This window comes from Sardina pilchardus, chromosome 21 (genome assembly GCF_963854185.1).
Source record: "Sardina pilchardus chromosome 21, fSarPil1.1, whole genome shotgun sequence".
Lineage (NCBI taxonomy): Eukaryota > Metazoa > Chordata > Actinopteri > Clupeiformes > Clupeidae > Sardina > Sardina pilchardus.
In genome coordinates this window covers 15,954,216-15,974,950 of record NC_085014.1, presented here as the reverse complement: position 1 = coordinate 15,974,950, position 20,735 = coordinate 15,954,216, and the positions used below count along the sequence as shown (strand labels likewise).

At 46.5% G+C, this 20,735-nt stretch overlaps 2 protein-coding genes across 2 annotated transcripts in view; one reads left to right on the top strand and one right to left on the bottom strand.

Annotated features, from left to right (window-relative positions):
* The window catches only part of atp8a1 (ATPase phospholipid transporting 8A1), a 150,947-nt gene extending 138,591 nt beyond the window's left edge, over positions 1-12,356 (top strand). The window contains exons 34-37 of the mRNA XM_062523848.1: positions 4,383-4,471; positions 5,041-5,133; positions 7,149-7,240; positions 9,157-12,356. Coding sequence (XP_062379832.1) covers positions 4,383-4,471; positions 5,041-5,133; positions 7,149-7,240; positions 9,157-9,254 — 372 coding nt within the window. The 3' untranslated portion in view covers positions 9,255-12,356. The remainder of the gene's footprint in view (positions 1-4,382; positions 4,472-5,040; positions 5,134-7,148; positions 7,241-9,156) is intronic.
* Positions 12,357-13,318: 962 nt separating this feature from the next.
* shisa3 (shisa family member 3) lies at positions 13,319-19,983 on the bottom strand. The gene is made up of 2 exons (XM_062523847.1): positions 19,298-19,983; positions 13,319-15,342 (listed from the first exon to the last, which is right to left on the bottom strand). Exons 1-2 carry the CDS (start codon positions 19,566-19,568, stop codon positions 14,579-14,581), a joined length of 1,035 nt encoding a protein of 344 aa, XP_062379831.1. The 5' UTR covers positions 19,569-19,983; the 3' UTR covers positions 13,319-14,578.
* Positions 19,984-20,735: the final 752 nt, after the last annotated feature.

Genomic DNA, 20,735 nt, shown 5'->3' with positions numbered 1-20,735 from the left:
CAGACACACAGACACATCATACGCACACACACACACACACACATCACACACACACACACACACACACACACACACACACAGACACACACAGACACATCATACGCACACACACACACACACACACATCATACGCACACACACAAACACACACACACACACACATCATACACACTCCAGACACAAGCCCTCCCTCAGCTCAGACCCACTGGAACCACAGTGCACCGCCAGCATCGCCTCTAGTCCTCACACTCGTGCACACTCACACACTCACACACACACACACAAATACTCACACTCATATGAATTCTCAAATACACCCATACAAGCACACGGATTGACCCATGTGATGTGCCTGTACATACATCCATGTATAAATGATGTACCTAAACCCACCTCACTCAAATGCACGCACGCACAGACACTCTCTCTAGCGTGTGTGGGCAGGCACACACACACACACACACACACACACACACACACACACACACACACACACACACACACACACATCTCACTCCTGATACAAGCAGACGCCCTGCGTCTCTGCTCTATGCAGCCCAATCTCAGGAAGGTTTTGTGCTCCCCACACACACACACACACACACACACACACACACACACACACCGTCCCCTGGCTGTCTGATTGCAGAGGGAGTGTGTTTGAGGTGATGAGAAAGCGGGCCTAGTCCACCCGCTCCAGCCCTTTCTTCTCCTCATAAGAATAACATGACGTCCCCTCTGCAGTAGGACTCTCCCTCCAGCTCCACATTTGTTTTGGCACCGGGGGCCTTAGATAGCAGCTCTTTTTTGTTTGTCAAAAAAAAAAAAATAGTCATGGGATGTTCCCTAGAAGGGGATTTTGTGTTTATATGTGTGCGTCTGTGCGTCTGTGTGTCTGTGTGTCTGAAGATAAGGCTGCAGCCTGTGTTCCTCAGTTTGGAGTTCGTACTGTAACATAAGCTTCACACATTCTTGAAACACTGTATCGGGTTCTCCTCTGATTACTGTTATTTACACTGCGCTGAGGGATGCAGTAAATCAGGCCAGTGCTTATTGCGGGGGATGGACTGGGCTGCGTAGTGGGAGAGGTGAGACAAATGCTCATCTCTATCTATCCGGTCCTGCCTAGGCCTCTTCAGACTTGCTGCTCTCTGTTTCTGCGCTTGTGTGTTTGTGTTTTCGTGCATGCGTGCGTGTGTTTGTGCGTGCGTGCGAAGGAGAGCGTGTTTCTGTCTTTGTCTCTGTCCTATCCCTTCCATATGTGTCATGTGTCTTTTTGTCACTCTGTCTGTGTGTGTGTGTGTGTGTGTGTGTGTGTCTTTGTGTCACTCTCTGTGTGTGTGTGTGTGTGTGTGTGTGTGTGTATGTGTGTGTGTGTGTGTGTGTGTGTGTGTGTTTGTTACAGGGGAATAAGGTGTGTGCCTTAGGGGTGTCTTCAGCACTGCCACCGAGCAGAGCAGGTCACCTGAACCTGAGTGTTTTACAGAAGCCACAGGCTCCCAGGGCTGAGGCATCACTCCCAGAAACCAACCGATCCCGTACCAGATGCGGCCCACGTGTTGGTCTGCAGTCTGGCCTGAGCAGTGTGAGCACTGGTCCCAGGTCTGCCTGCGGTGTGGTCCGGTTTGCTCGCTTGCGCGGGTCCAGTCCATCTGCTGACCTCACCTCGGGCTCGTGCCGGGCGGCCCCGACTCCTTCCTTCCTGAGCGCCTCATGCTTGGCTCCCGCCCCACGTCTGCGGCCGATCGCAACCCACTCCTCCGCCAGACCTTCCTCCTCCTCCTCTTCCTCCACCACCTCCTCTTCCTGCCTCACCTGGTCCTCAGCTGGCCAACAGCTGCTGGAGAGGTGAACGAAGGACAACACCCCCTCCTCCTCTCTCTCTCTCTCTCTCTCTCTCTCTCTCTCTCTCTGCCCTCCGTCTGTCTTGCTCTCTGGCGTTCGTCGTCTATCTGTTTTTCTGTCTTTGGCTACGTCAACACTCTTCCGTTGCCTTGTGAGTCCAAAACTCGAGCATTTCCGAGCTCCTGAAACAGAACGATTGGGGGGAAAAAAACGCCCTCAGCCTCATATTCATTTGAAAACTCCAGCTTTGAATGTGGACAGGGAGTCTGCAAACATCTGAAAATGATGATGATGATGATGATGATGAAGGAACCCACGTTTTCTTCCTGATTGGACCTGATTGGACCAGTCTGATGTGTCTGGACTCTTCATGACTCACTTCCTCTCTCACTACTCGCCTGCCAGCAGTGAAGGCATCATGGAGACCGGAGTACGGAGCCTGACTAACCTCGCTGTCTTTGGGAGCATCTGTAGTGCAGTTCAATTCTGCATTTCACAATGCTGACAATTGGGGGAATGGTCATGTGATCGATTCGTGCTTCAGGTGTCCTCCTCTACTCTTTACAAGAGTTCCATGTGGACGAGATTTGGAGATAGCATGCGTGTGTGGACGGAGAGCATATTTTTTATAATAAAACAACGTTGTCATCTCTTTTGTCTCAGTTGGCCCCTGCATTGTCTGCCTTGCCCTCCCATGTGTCTTCCCTTACTCATACGCTCTCTCTTTCTTCTTCAGTCTCTCTCTCTCTCCCTCTCTCTCACGCTCTCTCTTTTACGCGATTTTTCACAATCTGTAAAGTGTGTGTGTGTGTGTGGCAGACCTCCGAGACACAACACAGCCTGCACTGTCATTGTTTTCCAACTATTAACAAGATGCTGACAGGGTTGGGGTTGGAGGTTGGGGATGAGAGTGAGTGAGGGGGGGGGGGGGGTCAGTTCCTCAAGCCCTTCCAGTGCTCCAGTGTTCCAGAGGCCAGTCCCCTCAGTCCTGGAGCCCAGCCGTCTGAGCTGTGTGGAGCGCCGGAGGGCCTCTCTTTCTCTCTCTCTCTCTCTGGCGCGCGTGTGGTCAGAGTGTGTGTGGAGGACCAGCTGCTGGGTGCTGCCTCTTTGGGAGACTCTCGGGAGTCTGCGCTCAAGACTCAGCTGTTGTTTTGTCAACACTGCGGAAGTATGTTGAGGACTGTGGTGTTTAGGGTGTGGTAATTTAAGGTGTGTGTGTGTGTGTGTGTGTGTGTGTGTGTGTGTGTGTGTGTGTGTGTGTGTGTGTGTGTGTGTGTGTGTGTGTGTGTGTGTGTGTGTGTGTGTGTGTGTGTGTGTGTGTGTGTGTGTGTGTGTGTGTGTGTGTGTCATCTCATTTACCTCATCAGTTACATCTACTGATATTCTATAGCCTCAGAGAGAGATCCATAGGCGTCGTTTGCGATGGGGACGGTGAGGACGCGTCCTCATCAGATTTCGTCATGAGTAATTTTGTCCCCACCACTTTTTTTTTTTAAAAAAACCTCGAGCTCAATTTGGCTAAAAACTAAAAAGTAGCCTGAAGTTCATAACACACATAGCAGCCACCAGAGCCGTATCTATATGGCTCTGGCAGCCACAACTGCAATATTGTTACTAGCGCTGACCTGGCGTTAGAGTCCGAATCATTTGTTGCAACTTTAGAACGATGTGAGCGGCCACCCGGCGTCCTCTAGTACTAGGCCTATTGTTTGTAAACTGGAAATACGTGTAGCCTATTGAAGTCAATAAATGACATATAGGGAACTTCAAAAAAGGAATAGATATGCTATTCTACAAGCAACTATGGTGCATGCATCCACGGCAGGGGACAAGTTGATCAAAAAGAGAAAAATACCGGAGCAGCACAGTGTATAAGGCTAGTGGGTTTTTTTTTGCTTGTTAGTTTATTGTAGGCTAATGCAAAGGTGCACAGCAATAGTCTAACGTTTTGATTAGCCTACATCTTCGTCAGAGTATGTTATTAACGTTCTGCTCGATACACATCTAAGCTCAGTAGACGTAGACTTCGGTCTAGTGGGGAAATTAGCTTGTTCTTAAAATATGACGACGAGGACCTCAACGATTGGCCTTACTTTCCTTCTCAAACTATGTTGAAATCGCATCTTTCACAGCCCAATCTTTAAATTTCCCCGGGGAAAAAAACCCCCGACCCCCAGAAAATGGAAGGGTCAGTCGGGCTAGCCCCGAATCTTTTGAACACCTAGGCTACTGTACGTGCCTGCCTCTGAGTCGATGTCACGTCATGTCACATTGTCAACATTTTTATTCATTTACATAAGTACTTAAAGACAGCGTCTTTCAAAACATGACCTGAGCAAAAGATAAAGAAAATGAATGCGTCATTGTACCCAGCACTTCTGAAAATGCACTTCCGAATGTGTTTTTGTCCCCAGCACATTTCAAACCAAACTGACGCCCATGGAGAGATCTAATGTGTGTGTTTCTGTTTGGTGTGTGTGTGTGTGTGTGTGTGTGTGTGTGTGTGTGTGTGTTTGTTGTGTGTGTGTGTGTTTCAGGCGGACATGATGTTCAGTTCCGGAGTCTTCTGGATGGGGCTGATCTTCATCCCCATCACCTCCCTGGTGTTCGACGTGGCCTACAAAGTGTGAGTGTCTCCTCCGTTTGGACGGAGCCTCTCTAACCCACTGTCCTCCTCACCGCTCAAACACACACTCCGCTCAAAACACACACACACGCTGTTCAAACACACACTCCATTCAAACACACACACTCACTCCACACAAAATTCACACACTACTTCTAGACACACTTTGCTCAAACTCTTGCTCCGTTCAGACACACACTCCGCTCAAACACACACTTGGACGAGGAGAGCCCAAGACTCACGCTGTGCCGTTATTTTTCTTCACTCATGACAAGTATTGCTCATCCTCGCATGGGGGAACCTTATTAGATTTAAAAATGAGAAAGCTCGCAAAGCTCTGTATAAAAAACGCCTTACACACGATATCGCCTTACACCATTTCATCAGAAATACGGACAGTTGTGTTTGTTTTGCTGAGCGTACATCCTCTGTTTCTTGGCGTCGGCTTTTTCAATGTGCAATCTCTTCACACCCTCTCCCCTCTCTCTCTCTGACTTTTCTCTGACTTTTCTTTATTACTTTCTTTCTGCCTCTCTCTCTCTCTCTCTCTTCCTCTCCGACCCCCGCAGGATGAAGAAGGTGTGCTTTAAGACGCTGGTGGACGAGGTTCAGGAGCTGGAGGCCCTGTCCAAGGACCCCGGAGCCGTGGTGCACGGAAAGAGGTATGAGCGAGAGCCCTTATCTGCCCAAGATCACATTACCCATAATCCCCTGATGGCCAGGTGTCCCTCAGCAGGCCACCCTCCTCAACAGTGCCCCCCCCCCCCTTCTCCACCTCCTTATCTGATAGGGTATCACCTGACATATAAAAGAAGATCCCACGTTCTAGAGATCTTTCGATCTTTGAATGTTTCAGCGTTCTTTTTTAGTGATCTTATACAACGTTAATGACAATAGACCGTTAGCCCAAGCTCCAGAGAGTGGTGTGTTGCATGTTGGTGTTTTGTGTCTTAATTGGTCTCTTATTTTATTTTCCATTAACATAAAGGCGAGAAGAAAATAAAGGTTAGTGTCGTTAGTTAGCTAGCTAGCTAGCTAGCCCAGTAGAGTCCCCCCAGGTCCACTCCACTGTTGAAGTTAGCCAGTTCAGCTCTAGCAGCAGCAGACGTACTGTAGCAGCAGCAGCAGCAGCAGCAGCAGCGCTGGGCCTGGAGGAGCCGGTGTGGAGGCAGCCAGCACCTGCTGGGGTGGGCAGGCCCTGCTAGAGCCGCTCAGCTGGCCACTCACTCGTGCCACTCGTCCTGCTGTGTTGGAACAGAATGGATATTACTCTCTGTGTTATTCTCCTTTTCCTTCTCCTCCTCCCTTTCCTCCTCCTTCCTCTCCCTCTTCTGCTTCTTCTCTTCCTCCTCCATCTCTTTCTCCTCCTCCTCCTCCATCCTCTCCTTCCCCTCCTCCTCCCTCTCTTCCTCCTCATGCTCCTCCTTCTCCTCCTCCTCTCTCTCCTTCTCTTCCTCCGTCTCCTGCTCCTTCTCCTCCTGCTCCTCCTCCTCCTCCTCCTCCACTGTCTGACTCCTTTTCCTCTGTCCTGTCTCTCAGTCTCGGCCTGCGTTCCAAACGTCCACTCATTCACTACGTAGTGCACTGTGAAGTGAATCCTTTTGTAGTGCTTATTTACTTTAAAGCCTAGTACACTACACTACGTAGTGGATGAGTGGATGTTCTGAGTCTCTGTCTTTTTCTCTGACCCACCTGCTCTTTCTGTCTCTCCCTCACACTTTTCCAGTGGCTTTCTCTAGTGTGGACCCTTCTTTTAAAAATCTGTGTGTGTGTGTGTGTGTGTGTGTGTGTGTGTGTGTGTGTGTGTGTGTGTGTGTGTGTGTGTGTGTGTGTGTGTGTGTGTGTGTGTGTGTGTGTGTGTGTGTGTGTGTGTGTGTGTGTGTGTGTGTGTGTGTGTGTGTGTGTGTGTGTGTGTGTGTGTGTGTGTTCGTGTTCCTACCTCTTTGATTCCCTCTGCTCTCCTACACACATCCCTCACTCCCCTGTCCATCTTTCCATTGCGTACTTGTTTCCATTCCTCTGAAGGCTCCTGTGTGGGCGTCTCTTGGGCTCCGTCTGACCTGTCTGTCCTCCTCAGCTCCTCTCCTCTATTTCTCTCCTCTCCTGCTCTCTCTCTCTCTCTCTCTCTCTTATCACAGCTCACCCCTCTTCTCTACTTTCCTCTCCTGCTCTCTCTCTCTTTCTTATCACAGCTCTTCTCTTGAACCCCTCTCCTATCCCCTCCTCTCTACTCCTCTCTACTCCTCTCCTCTCCCGCTCGCTCTCGCTCTCTTATTGCAGCTCTCCTCTTGAACCCCTCTCCTCTTTTCTCTCCACTCCTCCCATCTTCTCTCCTCTCCTCTCCTCTCTTCTCTTCTCTCGATAGATACTTTATTGTCGTTGTGCACAGATACGAGACATTGTTTGGAACAAACCTGAGATGCCCACAGATAAGCTATAAAACAAATAGATAGATAGTCCTCTTCTCTCCTCTCTTCTCTTCATCTCTCCTTTCCTCTTCTCTCCTCTTCTCTCTTCTTCTCTTCTCTCCTCTCTGCTCTCTTCCACTTTCTCCACTTTCCCCTTCTCCACTTATGTATATAATAAAGATGTTGTGCTAGAAGTTGTGTAAAGAAGTCCTCTTCTTTTTATGCCCCCCTTTCTCTCCCCCCCTCTCTCTCTCTTTATCTATCTGCAGTTTGACTGAGAGGGCTCAGCTCTTGAAGAATGTCTTTAAGAAGAGCACCGTTAGTCTTTACCGATCGGACTCCATGCAGCAAAACCTACTCCGTAAGTCAACCGTGCATAAACCTGCACACACACACACACACACACACACACACATTTTCTTTACATAACCTCCTCCACCACACACACACACACACACACACACACACACACACACACACACACACACACACACTCACATACACACACACTCAACACACTTGTCTTTACATGACTGCTTTCACCACACACAAGCGCAGGCATCCGTGGCCTACTGGTTAGGGAATGGGATTGAAAGGTGACCAGTTGGATCCCTGACTGGTAGTAAAAGTGTGGGTGGTGGGGGAGTGATTGACATCATCTGTGCACATCCCCAGATGATGTGCCCTTGAGCAAGACACACAACCCCCAACTACTCCCCCAGGCTCCAGATCAAGGGCTGCCCACTGCTCTCTCTGTGTGTGTGTGTGTGTGTGTGTGTGTGTGTGTGTGTGTGTGTGTGTGTGTGTGTGTGTGTGTGTGTGTGTGTGTGTGTGTGTGTGTGTGTGTGTGTGTGTGTGCTCCTAGTGAGCTCACTGCTCCTAGTGTGTTTGTGTGTGTGTTTACACTACCCCTAATCAGTTATTTGCAGAGGACACATTTCCTTCAGGACAAATAAAATAACGTAGCTTAACTTCACTACTTTCATACAGGGATCTCTACATAGGGATCTCTACACAGGGATCTCTACACAGTGCACATCACAAACACGCAAGCATCAATTCACTAACCATTAACAGTAACCAGTAACCTCTAGTGCTTATCTACAGTGTGTGTGTGTGTGTGTGTGTGTGTGTGTATGAGTGTGTGAGGTACCTAAGACTATACACCTGTTCAGTCACAACTCACAACTCTACACCAAATCCCCACATGTTAGAAGACACACTCTGGAGCCCTTGTGTACTGGGGCACCCTGGTGCCTCCTCTGGACACACTGCTCTCTCTCTGTCTCTCTCTCTCTCTCTCTCTCTCTCTCTCTCTCTCTGTCTCTATCTATCTATCTATCTCTATCTATTTCTCTTTCTCTCTATTTCTCTCTATCTATCTATCTCTATCTGTCTATCTCTCTCTCTCTCTCAGTTCTCTCCTAGCTCTTCTCTGTTTGCTTTGTTTCACTCATCATTTCTCTTCTCACAGTTTGCACATGTTGGAATTGTCTCCTTCCTTTCTTTTGTGTGCTCATGTATGTTTTTTTCTTTTCCTTCTTGTCTTCATTTTGTGTCTACTTTTAGGTGGGGATAGGAGACGGTCATATGTACTGTGATCTTTGACTCTGTCATTCCCTTAGCTGTAAAGCACACCTAAGGAACCCCCCCACCCCACCCCACCCCACCCCCAGCCTTCATATAATATCTGGTAGTAGACCACCAGCTCACCCCCCTTCGCCTTAGCCCCCCAGGAGTCCTCTTATGGCCGTACCCTATTCCCACAATCCTGTGTGGTTTTGCCGTGTGTGTGTGTGTGTGTGTGTGTGTGTTATGGTTTAGAAATGTAGAAGTGTTTTAAAATGTTATCGCTATCCTTCCCACAATGCACCGCTCTCACCGGCCCCTTGCATGCGGCTCCCAGGCCTGCAGGTAGAGGCCGAGTCCAGTGAGACGTGAGGTGAGTGGGCTCTCGGGAGGTCAGAGGTCAGGCCTAGTGGCGTAGGCAGTGTTGAGAGGCGTTAAAGAGGCGTGTGGTTCAGTGGGTAGAAAACAATAATGAATGCTGTGGGGATGAACAGTCCAGTTTCTGTTTCTGTTTACCATCACATTATATCAGTCTTTTGTTGTTATTCATCGTATTTGATTTGATTAATTTATAGTTTTAATTTAGTTATTTTCCTTTTTAACATTTTAAGTTTTAAAATGTTTTTTGTCTTTGTTGTCCTCTGCCGTGCCGTGAGGCCTTGTTGACCTGTTGAGGGCTTAACTCCATCTCTCTCCCGCCCACCACAGACGGCTACGCCTTCTCCCAGGACGAGAACGGCGTGGTGTCCCAGTCGGAGGTGATCCGGGCCTACGACACCACCAAGCAGCGCACCAGCGAGTGGTGAGACTCGACCGCCACTGCCGCCGGCTGCCGGCCAGTCCGCTGTCCTTTCCTCATCCTCCACCCCGGAGCTGTTTTACGTGTGGGCAGAGCCCTCTCTCGGGCACCCTGAACCTGGAGGCCCACGCGAAGCCACGGGTGTGTGTGTGTGTGTGTGTGTGTGTGTGTGTGTGTTGCAAGTGTGTGTGTGTGTGTGTGTGTGTGTGTGTGTTGCAAGTGTGTCCTGTCTCAGACACACCATCCAGGCCGCCGTGACGACAATGAAAAAAAAACAACAACAATAACAACAAGAATGAAGGAGGGTAGAGAGGACACAAGTTTGTTGATTCTCTACGTCTTAGAAAAAAAAGGGAAAGAAAAAAAATTCAATTCATAGGAAAAAAAAATATGAAAAAATATATATATATTGTCTGAAGTTATTCTTCACTTACGCCGTAGTTGTTTGTCCAGCAGAAATGATTACTGTGCTTGCATTTTTTTGTTATATTGTGTTTTGCAGTTGTGTTTGTGGTCTGAATCTCCTCCCTTCTACTGATTGAGAAGGGGGATGGCGTCTACTTTCTGAAATTACTTGTCTCTTCTGATCCTGCTTAAAAAACATTTACTTGAGTGTGATGCCAAACTATGTTGTCCAAAATCGACCATCTTTTGATTTTTTGATTTCTTTTTTTGTGCCCAATTGGGGATGCTACACTCAAAAAAATCCCCCCCAAAAAGTTTTGACTAGAAACAGGAATTCACGTTTTTTTAACAGCGGAAAACTCTCAGACGTAGACAGCCAAAGAACATAGTCCTGAATGCAATCTCGATGTCCAACACAAAGACACACATGCGCTTTGATACCGTCAGCGCGTCCGAGCCAGCATGTGTCTCTCTCTCTCTCTCGCTCTCTCTCGGCACTGAACAGATCACTGCACTCCCAGTTTGTTTTTTCTTTCTTTTCATGTTCAATTCTTGCACTCGATGATCTACTGTATCAAAGCCTTACATTTGTTGTTGCCTTCAGCCATCATTACTTTTATTTGTTTATGTAGTTTTGATTTAAATTAGTTTGCTGGTAGATGTTGTGCCTGTTGTTCTGTTTTGACAGCTTCTAGCAAAAGTCAGTGGTTTTCTGCCATTTCTTTTTTTTTTTTTTTTTTTTTTTGTACAGCATTATTTTGAAAGCTCTTAACAATTAACTTGCATTCCATGTGTTTCTCGGCTGCGACGATCACAAAGGTGCCTAACTAGGAGTTTAGTTTTCCTTTTTCCCTGCTAAAGAAAGTATTCCGAATTTTACTCGCTCCGTCTCATATTCCGTGCTCCGCGCCACGGGACAAAGACACGTCCTCTCGGTCCCCAAAGGGAACACGAAGGGCCACGTCCCTTTTGTGAGGACACTCAAACACCTCTGCCCGGTCATGTAACACAGGGGGTGTCTGTCCAGCAGACGGACGGAACGAACGTCTTTATCCGCGTTAATGTCGGCTTACGAGCAGCAACTTCCGTCTCATCCCCACTCTCTCCCTTCAGAACGGAGAGCCTATCCTACAAAACATAAGTGCCATTAGCTCGAGGGAAAACAAAACGAAAGAAAACAAAAAAAAGAGATAACCTGGAAATTCACACAGTATTGTTTAAAAAGAAATACTTTGTGTCGATAGTTATTTTGTGAATTTGTATTTTTATATTGGACAAGTATGACTTTTCGGATCGACCTGCTTTGTAACGAATTGTCCTTTTTTCCAGACAATGACAGTGGTGAATGCGGTGCTTGTTGTTATGTTTGTTTGTTTGTTTGTTTTTTTAGTTCCTGTATGACTAAAATGTCTGTAATGTTGTTATTAATGCTTCTTAATTTATTTATAGTCCAATGGTTGTGCATTTTTTGGTTTTCTTCTCCCTGTGGGAGATCAGGTTGTAGAGCGATTATCCAGTGGGTGTTGTCTGCATGTGCATGTCTGTGTGTTTATTTGTGTGGGTGTGTGTGTGTGTGTGTGTGAGAGTGTTTCTCAGTGTGTGTGCGAGACAGAATCGATGTATGTATGATGTCTTTATTATGTGAGCATGAGCACAGTATGTTAATTGGACAAGATTGTGTTTTGTTGATACTGAGAAAAATTATCGATTTTCTCTAACCTCCTTTTGAGCTTATAAGAGCGCGCGTGTGTGTGAGAGAATGTATGTGTGTGTGTTCATGTGTGCTGCTCGCTCTTGCATCTGTCCGCACGACTTGGCAGATGTAACGATGAACTACTGTTAAATGCTGCATGGCCGTGAGTGTGTGCGTGTGTGTGTGTATGTGTGTGTGGTTAGATCCTGTGTTCCAGCCTTTCTCCATTTAGGGCTGGGTGTGAAGGAACCGTCGTCTGTACTGCTAGCTTGACAGATGTTGCACAATGCATTGTTTTTAACTTTCCTGTAGTGGATAATTGTATTAATGGCCATTTGGTTCTGCTATTATTTATCTGGCTGTATGTTTGAATCCAGTTTTCCTTTCATTTCTCTCTCTCTCTCTCTCTGTCTCTCTCTGTCTCTTTCTCTCTCTAACCTCTCATGTGGTGTTCTTTAGAAACAAACTTCAGAGTTTTTACTCTCTTGGTTTTTCTTTGGGAGGATGTACAGTAAACAAAAAGAAATACATTTCAGGCTGTTGTTTTTGATGGGGCTTTTTTTCTGTCTCTGTTGCTGGTTGTCATCAGATGTCACAAACTCTGAGCTCTGTTGGTCTACTGATGTGAAAGTTGTGGTGAATGGCTTAGGACTGTTGTCTTTCTTTTCTTCTTGTTTATTTTTTTTGTTTGTTTTTAACTTGTCATCTGTGGAAGTTGTTTGGTGGTTGCATGAATGGAGAATTAAAAAAAATAATAAAATTAAAAAAACGTTCAGTTTTCAAGTGTTTCAAACTGTACTTTGATTCTCTCTCTCCCTCTCTCTTGTCTTGGTCACTTTAAAGAGGAAAATGCACTTTTTCTATTTGAATCTATTTCTCCCCTTCCTCCTTTCTTTTACGTCCTCTGTTTGATGATTGTTCAGCATGTTGGGACTGCAAAAACTTTTAAGTGTTTCTGTCTTTTACTGCCATGAAGGACTACTGAAATAAACTTTACAACTGGAAAATGGACACTTGAGCCTCATGTCTCAATTCTTTTTGATAACATACCCTTCCCTGGCCCTCGGGGAGTCCTATCTCATTCGTCCACTGGGAACCACTTTGGCGACCAGATTCAGGGGAACGCGCCAGCCTTTGGTGTGAAATTGAATTTCCATGTGCTCGTGTTGAACCTGATTGCCTTTTTGGACATCCAGCATGACAGTCAAATTGTGACATGCGTCCACAGTTTCATGCACAATTTTGCAAATGCCAGATTAGCTCAGTGGCCCGTCATAAAATGGGGCAAGAGTACGAGTCTTGAGTCAGTTTTATAAAAAGCCGGGTTTTTGTCTAGAACCATAGAAAGGCATCCTAAACCACCCCTCAAACGCACATCCACCACCCCCACCCTCCAAATCGGTCCCTAAAGAGGCCAACTGATTTTCTCTCTCCCATGACGAGTGTGCGTGTATATATGTGTGTTAGAGTATCTTGGTAAATGTATTTTGTGTGTGTGTGTGTGTGTGTGTGTGTGTGTGTGTGCTGAACTAAACAGGACATGCGAGAAAGCACTGCATATCCAAACAGGAAGAGGCAGGGAAAGACGTTGTGAAAACATCCGTGCGCTGACATGCCTGACAAGCAGATGGCATCATTCTGATCGTCTTTCGGCACGGTCGTTACTGCCCTAGAGACTGACTGACTGACTGACTGACTGACCTGCCCTCACTCGGGTCGGCTCTGTGGTCATCCGAGGGCTGGGCAATGGCATCTCTTATTTGCGTTTACCATAACAAGCAAATTTGTAGTGTTATTTTTAAGCGTATCCAGTGTCCCAGACTGTCTCCTCAGTTGGAGTTGAATACAAAAAAAAGGAGTACACTAGAATCAGATAGCTTTCCGTGGCTTTTCTCAAAACGAATACTGGGTAAAAAAAACAGACATGACGCCATTTTTTTTTTAATAACCATTGTATTTCTAATATTGAGTCGTTGTAAATAAGACAGTAAAGTGGATGTTGTTACTGAGGAGGTTAAGGGTTTGCTCAACTTATAGGGTTGTGTTGGTCAATGACCATTAAATAAGCCCTTTCTGATCAAGCACTGGCACAGCTGATACAAATCGGCACTATCAGTCACTTGTGACAAACATGGAATTTTGTACAGAGACAATACAATAATAATAAAAAAAAGTAAACACATTCTTCTGTGCCTCGTCTAGGCACTGTGACTCTGTGGCTCTTGCTGTGATCCGGATGTGGTTCCGTGCCCTGTTGAAAAGGGCTGCTTTGAGTGCAGTGGCCTATTGTGGCTTTAAAAAAAAAGCTCCATGGCTATCCAGCCACAGAGGGTTTCATTCAAACAAACTATAAGTACGCGTGTGTCACATATTCATCTTAAAAAAAAACGTCTAATTTATTTTCCCAAAATAGACCTCATCATCAATTTACAACCCCTTAAAAAAATACGAATCGTCTACTCGTTTGACATTTTAGCCCTGAAGGAATGGATGTATATGTTATGTAACGTATGGACACGGCTGATCCTTATCGGCTCACCTGGGACCGTACACAGCTACACAATTCAGTGACATTTAATCCAAAAGTAAAAAAGTTCTTTCTGTTCCCTCTTTTAGAGGGGCCTTGAGATTGTCAAAATACAGTTTTTAAAAAATCCCTGGTTGCTTCCTCTTTTTTTTAATGCCATTGGACGATATGAACGTGTCCAAAACAAACTGCCAACAGCTGTCTTTTCAGTCTTGGTTTGGAAATGTCTGATTAGTTGTCTGTCTGAACAACCTTGACAAAATGTGTCCTGATACGTTGGCAGGTCAGTGAGAAAAACAACAGGGGAACATAACGACTGCTTATAAAAGTGCATATTTTGTCCTCACATAAAACTCCCATCGCTGGCCTGGCGTGCTCGGAGGGGACCCGTGTCCCTGTGTTAGGGTCTAGAGAAAAGCCTTCACAGCTGGGTCCGTCGCTTCCTCTGTCTCCCTCGCTTCGACACATTCCGGAAGGTTCTCACGGAATCGCAGCAAAGGCACGCCAGGCAACCCCATCAGACTCACACACGTCCTCCCTGGTGTGATTCTACAACCAACCAAGGGCACCACTGTGTGAGCTCCTACGCTTTACTAACACCAACACCACCACCCGTCCCCACCCCTCTGTCACATACACACACATCCACCGACACACACTCTTCTCCCTGGGTGGGCGATGGGGTTCAGAGGGTGTCCAGGACCAGTCAGCTCTGGCCGAAGTCGGCGAAGCCCTTGGCCGTGCCGAAGGGCTCAGTCTGCATGGGGAAGAAGTACTGCTGGGGCAGCAGGAAGCCCGAGCCCTGGGGCGCGTGGTGCAGCTGCAGCGAGGTGTGGGCATGAGCGTGGGCATGGGAGTGGGCGTGGGCGTGGGAGTGAGGGTGTGGGGGAGGAGGAGGAGGCCCACGGGAGTGCGACAGGTTGCCGTGGAGACACGCCGCGGGGGAGGTGTAGGGAGGCGGCGGAGGGGGCGGCAGCGCCGGCTGGGTGACCTGCGGCAGAGGAGGCGGAGGAGGAAGGGGCGTCATGGAGGAGGAGCAGGAGGAAGACGAGGAGAGGGCGCCGCCGGGGCCCGAGGGCATCAGGAGGTGCGCGGCGGGCGCCGCCTGCATGGGCACGGCCAGCTGCACCTGCATGGGCACCTGCAGGCCGTCGCCGCCGCCCCGGCCCAGCGAGAAGCGCCGCAGCGAGCCGCCGCTGCCCGTGCCCGTGGTGGTGGCGCCGCCCGCCGAGCTGGAGCTGGTGGTGGCCGTGCTGGACTGGCGCGAGGGCGTGCGCAGCGAGGGCGGCGCCGGCGTCAGGATCATGGGGATGGTCTCGCCCTGGCAGCTGCGCAGCGAGAAGCGCATGGGCGGCTGCGCCGGCTGCTTGGGCCGCAGGCACGTGCAGCAGTAGACGGCCACCAGCGAGCCCACCACCACAAACGCCACGAAGATGGAGCCCACCATCAGGAAGGGCACGTAGATGGGCTCTGGAGGGGGGGAGGGAGGGGAGGGAAGGGGGGCAGAGAAAGACAGAAAGTTACAAAGAAGTTGGGATAATACCACTTCATGACCATTATGACAATAGAGCTCACCATATCATTATGGCACATGGAAACTCCTAACAGATGAATGAAAAAGATGCACAGGCAGATATACAATGGACTCGCTTCCTTCATTTCTTCCATTCTTCCTTTACGTCCTGCAGCCTGTAGAGCTAAATGACTGCATATTACCTGTTGTGTTAGGACCATCGTGATTCCTATCCCAGAATGATTTATTACAAATACCAACAATATTTTCTGGATGCCACAGGACAACTTTTAAACACTTCAAAAAAACATTGCTTGGAACTTTACATCGACTTGGAGTGTGAATTTTATATGAGATCCGTTTGCATTCCTGTTGAACCTTTTAGAGAAGAGAAAAGGTCAGAACTGTGGGGACAGCCTGACACTTGAGACAGGAGGGCGCATTGGGTGTAAAATTTCAACATAGTATTTACCACAAAAAACAAACTGTTTTCCTCCACTGCCGCGGGAAATGTTTATGGTCAAGATTCAGATTACTTGTGGGTTCAGCAGGTTTCGGTGTCCCGACTCCCGAGGCAGGGGTTTTGAAAGCACATCCAAAACTGTCGTTCAGTTGATGGACTACTCATTTTTGCAGTGTGTCATAAACAGTAAAAAATAAAATAAATACAGGGGTTTTCAGTTGTAACTGGCAAAGACATATTTATCAAGCCTCGTCAACAGTAGGTTACACTTCTCTATTTTCGTTTCATAGTTTTGTCGTGGCGATCGTAGGTAATTTGGTCCAAAGAAAAATACACGAGTCCTTGATGAAAGGTCAGATTACATCTCCGAACTGTGATTTGTGCTCGTGAAGGGGAAATCGCTGCAAATTGATTTATTTCCTTCAAACGAGGAAAAATATACGAGAGGTCATGGGCTGACGTTGACAGATGGCAGGTTATCCACTTGATCAATAGTATTCTGGCTTTGAGATGAAATCAGATACAAGCATATGGAGGTCGCCTGCAATGCTTTAGAGGGGAATTATTGTCATCAAGCCACAGAAGTAGGAATGCTGTCCGAATAATAACTAGATGTACCGCAAAGCGATACACAATATGACCGCCGCTCAGTCCTGCACATTCTCTCCGCAAATATCAATCACGCTTGTGTTTCCATCGCCTACTCCATCCCTACTGCAACTTTTATGTATGTAAATGAGTGTGTGCATGTGTGCGCTTGCTTTTGTGTATGAGTGCTTCTCTGTCTAGTGTGAGTGTGTGTCTGCTTGTGTGTGTGTTTAATGTGTCTCTGAGTATATGTTCACTGTGTTCTCTGCCGTCACTGTCACTCCAATATCAGATAACACACACACACACACACTCACATGCGCGCGTGTGTGCACACACACACACACACACACACACACACACACAAACACACATACACAGGCACACACTCACACACTCGCACACACACACACACACACACACACACACAAACACACACACACAGGCACACCCAGAGAGAGAGAGAGAGAAAGAGAGAACACACACAGAATACACACAGATAACACAGACACAGAGAGAGAGAGAGAGAGAGAGAAAGAAAGAGAACACACACAGAACATGCACATACACACATATACACACATGCAAACACACAGATGGGCACACAGAAACGCACCCACACACTATAGTACATCACACACACACTCACTTCTCAGCTCCGGTGGTCTCACAAAATGTACTCAAAGATGTGTGTGTGCATGTGTGTGCGTGTGTGTGTGTAGGTGTGTGTGTGTGTGTGTGTAAGGGTGTATGTGTGCATGCGTGTGGGCGTGTTTGTGCATGTGTTTGTATAATGTTTTATGTACATGTGTGTATGTAGTGGTGCGTGTGTGTGTAGGTATGTATGTGTGTGTGTGTATTTATGTGTGTGTGTGTGTGTGTGTGTGTGTGTGTGTGTGTGTGTGTGTGTGTGTGTGTGTGTTCCTGCATGTTTGTTGCACCCAGAGCAACCATTCTCTTTTAAAACATATTTGGAAACTAGTTGATTAAAGGTTTCTAATGGTGTCACTTATATGTTTCTAGGACAAAAACTAGCAGAGATTGAGATGTTTGGAACAGTTTTTGAAATCCCCAGGGGGGGATTTAGACTCCAGATAATACCACCATCTACTGGCCGATGGGTATACAGTCCTGAATGTACACATAAATCCATTTATTTTATAGCCCCCCATGGATGAAATTCCACAAAACTTGGCTTACTCCCAGAGGGTGTCAGGTTAATCATACACATGAAATTTGGTGCAGTTCATAACATCTCATCTGAAGATATGGGCAATTAAAGCAATATTACATTGCATTTTCAATTTTTACGATGGGGGGGCAAATCACAAATGACTGGTTATAAGCTAAGTTGATGCAAGCTCTAGAGAACAACATACCATAAACATTTTGTCATCCTCGGTGCCACGGTTCAGGTAGTTATGTAGGAAAAACTGTCATTTTTGGGCTTCGGGCGGGGGCAGCGCGGGGGTGGAGTGACCCCCGGGGACGAAACGAAAATTTTCCATAGAACTCTACTGGGGCTACATGCCCACCAAGTTTCATGCGCTCCGGTGTTACGGTGTCCCGGGAATCGTTGACGAAAAATGACGGGAAAAAAGAAAAAAAAAAAAAAAAAACTTTGACAACAACTATATGACCGCTTCGCTAGCTACGCTAGCGGCGGTCATAATAATTTGCCAATGTGATCAATTGTTTAGGCCTACTTAAGGTCACTTGCGAGTTTTACTTGAAAATGAACCTCTACTCAAGTTCGTGTTTAGCCTATCTTGCATTATAGTGCAAGGTAAGCCAGTACACTAAACTTGAAACGTTGTTCACGCAACGTAATACTGAAACACATTTGACATGTGGTTACTGTTCCCAGGCACAGAAAGTCCACCGTCTTCTCTTCAGCAAAGTTTTACAGACAAACCAGACAGTCTTTGTAAATGTCACATTATAGAGCTCACAAAATGACAGGCAAACCATCATAAGATGAACGCAACATTGATCAGTCTATTTGATTTAGAGGGAAAAGTTTACCACACAAATCTACTGCAGCAACCACAGGCAGTCTTCTGAAAATAAATCCTTTTTTTTCATAGCACAAATAAATTATTAAGTCACGCTTATGAATAATGTATTAATGTTGACATGCATTAATGTCAACCGTTATGGTTAGGGCTGTTCAGACTTTCGAGAGCGCTAGTAGGCCTAATTCGTGCAAATGCATTATGCTCAGTGTTATAGTTTGATATTTCTAAGACTTAAGAGACTGATCCACTAAGCACTATGCCAACAAAACGTATTCAAAATGTATTAACTTTAAACCACAATCATCTGGCAACAGTTTAGAATGAATTATATAAATACAATGAATAGGCCTAGAAGTTAGAATATGTAATAGGCTACTTGGCTTTCTATATTGTGGGCTGTTAGGTCAAAAATGCGTATTAGTTCTTATTCATAAATGAATGCATGTGATCCTTACTAATGCGAGAAAATCCTATTTACACCTGCATAAAAACACACACCATGAACTGATTAGGCTACATTTTATATAAGATTAATTATTTCCCCCGTTGTCAGCAACAAGCAACAGATGCAGAAAAACTTATTCTGACACAGATGAAGAACTTATTGCCATTTGCTCTTTGCATCAGTGTCCAGGCTAAATTCCTTGAGTCAAATGTATACCAACTGAGGATGCATTACGAGACTGACTGACCTGTGGTCCGCCAAATAGGCCTAAGTGTAACTCCAAATCTGCATTGGTTTTCCACCTTGCATAATTTGGTGTGGTCCAGTTTAGCACATATATTAACCCGTACCCTGTTGTGGGACAGTTAAAACTTTGAAACGAATTAGAAGTAACTTACGAGCTGCGAATTCGGTGTTCTCCACTTCCCTGTCATTGGTGCAACTCCCCTGGTCTAGCCGTGCGTCCACGGCCGCGCAGCAGTACCGAAGCGAGCATGTCCCGCAACACACTGTCGCGTCCATCGTGTCGAAGTCTTCAGGACACTGAAAGCCTTCGTGGTAATTTCCATGGCCGTCCAGCCAGCCGTGGCAGTACTCTCCCTGCGCATCAGATATCCGGAGGTTCCATGTCAAGTAGCCCAGAAAAAGGCAGTTGAGAATGCGCACCATGCCGGCGAATGTGCCGTAGTTGCCCGTGACGTTGTGACTGGAATGCACGCTTTTTTATTTCACACGAATGCTTGTAGTTAATACAACTTGCAAATGCGCTGCTGAAGCCTCGTTGAATAATCCACAAAAACGGTTGGTTTATTTACCATGATGAAGTTGTAGATGTACACCACAAATGTTTTGATGAATAGTTGCTGTCATAGTTATCGGAGAGTTTTCCCAACTCTTCTAAATGCAAAATCGCAAAACAGAGGCACCGCTGCAAACTCGTATCATTCAGACCATCACAAAAATGCCGATTCTGTGATCCTATAGCAGTTTAGTAGATCCTTACATCTACCAGGTTCTGACATCCATTTTTCATTTAGTGCTCTGACTGTCCATTGTGTTCGCGAATCAAATAGGACCCGGCCAAGCAGAAGTGCTCCAGAACATTGAAAACATGGGAATTCTCAAGCCCCCTGTCAAAAGTTGTGAATAAAGGCTAGCAATCCAAATCCACGAGTGAGAGCGTGTGTGTCCTGTCAGTGGTGCCTTGCGTATGACCGCAACCTCTTTTCAAACCTGTTGCTTTTTGTGAGCTCATCCGTTGACGCGCACGCAGCTTTGCTACGCAAACGTGCGCATTCATGTCTCTGCTCTCGCCTTGTGGTGTCTCATGGTCGTTCAGAAACCACCTACGAGTGTTTTGGCGCCTCTTCCTCGACCACCCTTTAGGGTCCCCCCTGGATATGCTGATGAGGCAAAAAAGTTAAAGTAACTTAATAAATTCCTTTAAAAGCACAAATCCATTTCCTGCATTTAACTAGGCCTACGGGCCAATATATTAACGCCCGTGTTTATACTTGCTCTGGAATACCTATCCAAAAACAGCTCTGTTAATGAAACAGCACATTTTGCACATTTATTAATTGGTTATTAGTGAGTTTGCTGTGACTGGCATCCAAAGTGAACGACGACTGAACACTTCGTCCAGGATTTGTATTCTGTTAAATTATCGGTAGGCTACATTGTGTGGCAACATTATGACATTGTAAGCATAAACCTGTTCATGTCATTGTTAATTGTGAAGTGAACTGGTGAAGTCCTGCTTTAAGACTGAGCAGGTTTATACCCCTTGATGATGATATACTGCCATCTTGTGGCTCATTTGTTTCTTTACGAGAA

Excerpts from the sequence above, each read along its gene's own strand:
- shisa3 (XM_062523847.1), bottom strand. The coding sequence starts at position 19,568 with ATGGTGCGCATTCTCAACTGCCTTTTTCTGGGCTACTTGACATGGAAC. Across the intron at positions 15,343-19,297 it reads GAACACCGAATTCGCAGCTC|AGCCCATCTACGTGCCCTTC; the intron begins GTAAGTTACTTC and ends CCCCCCCTCCAG.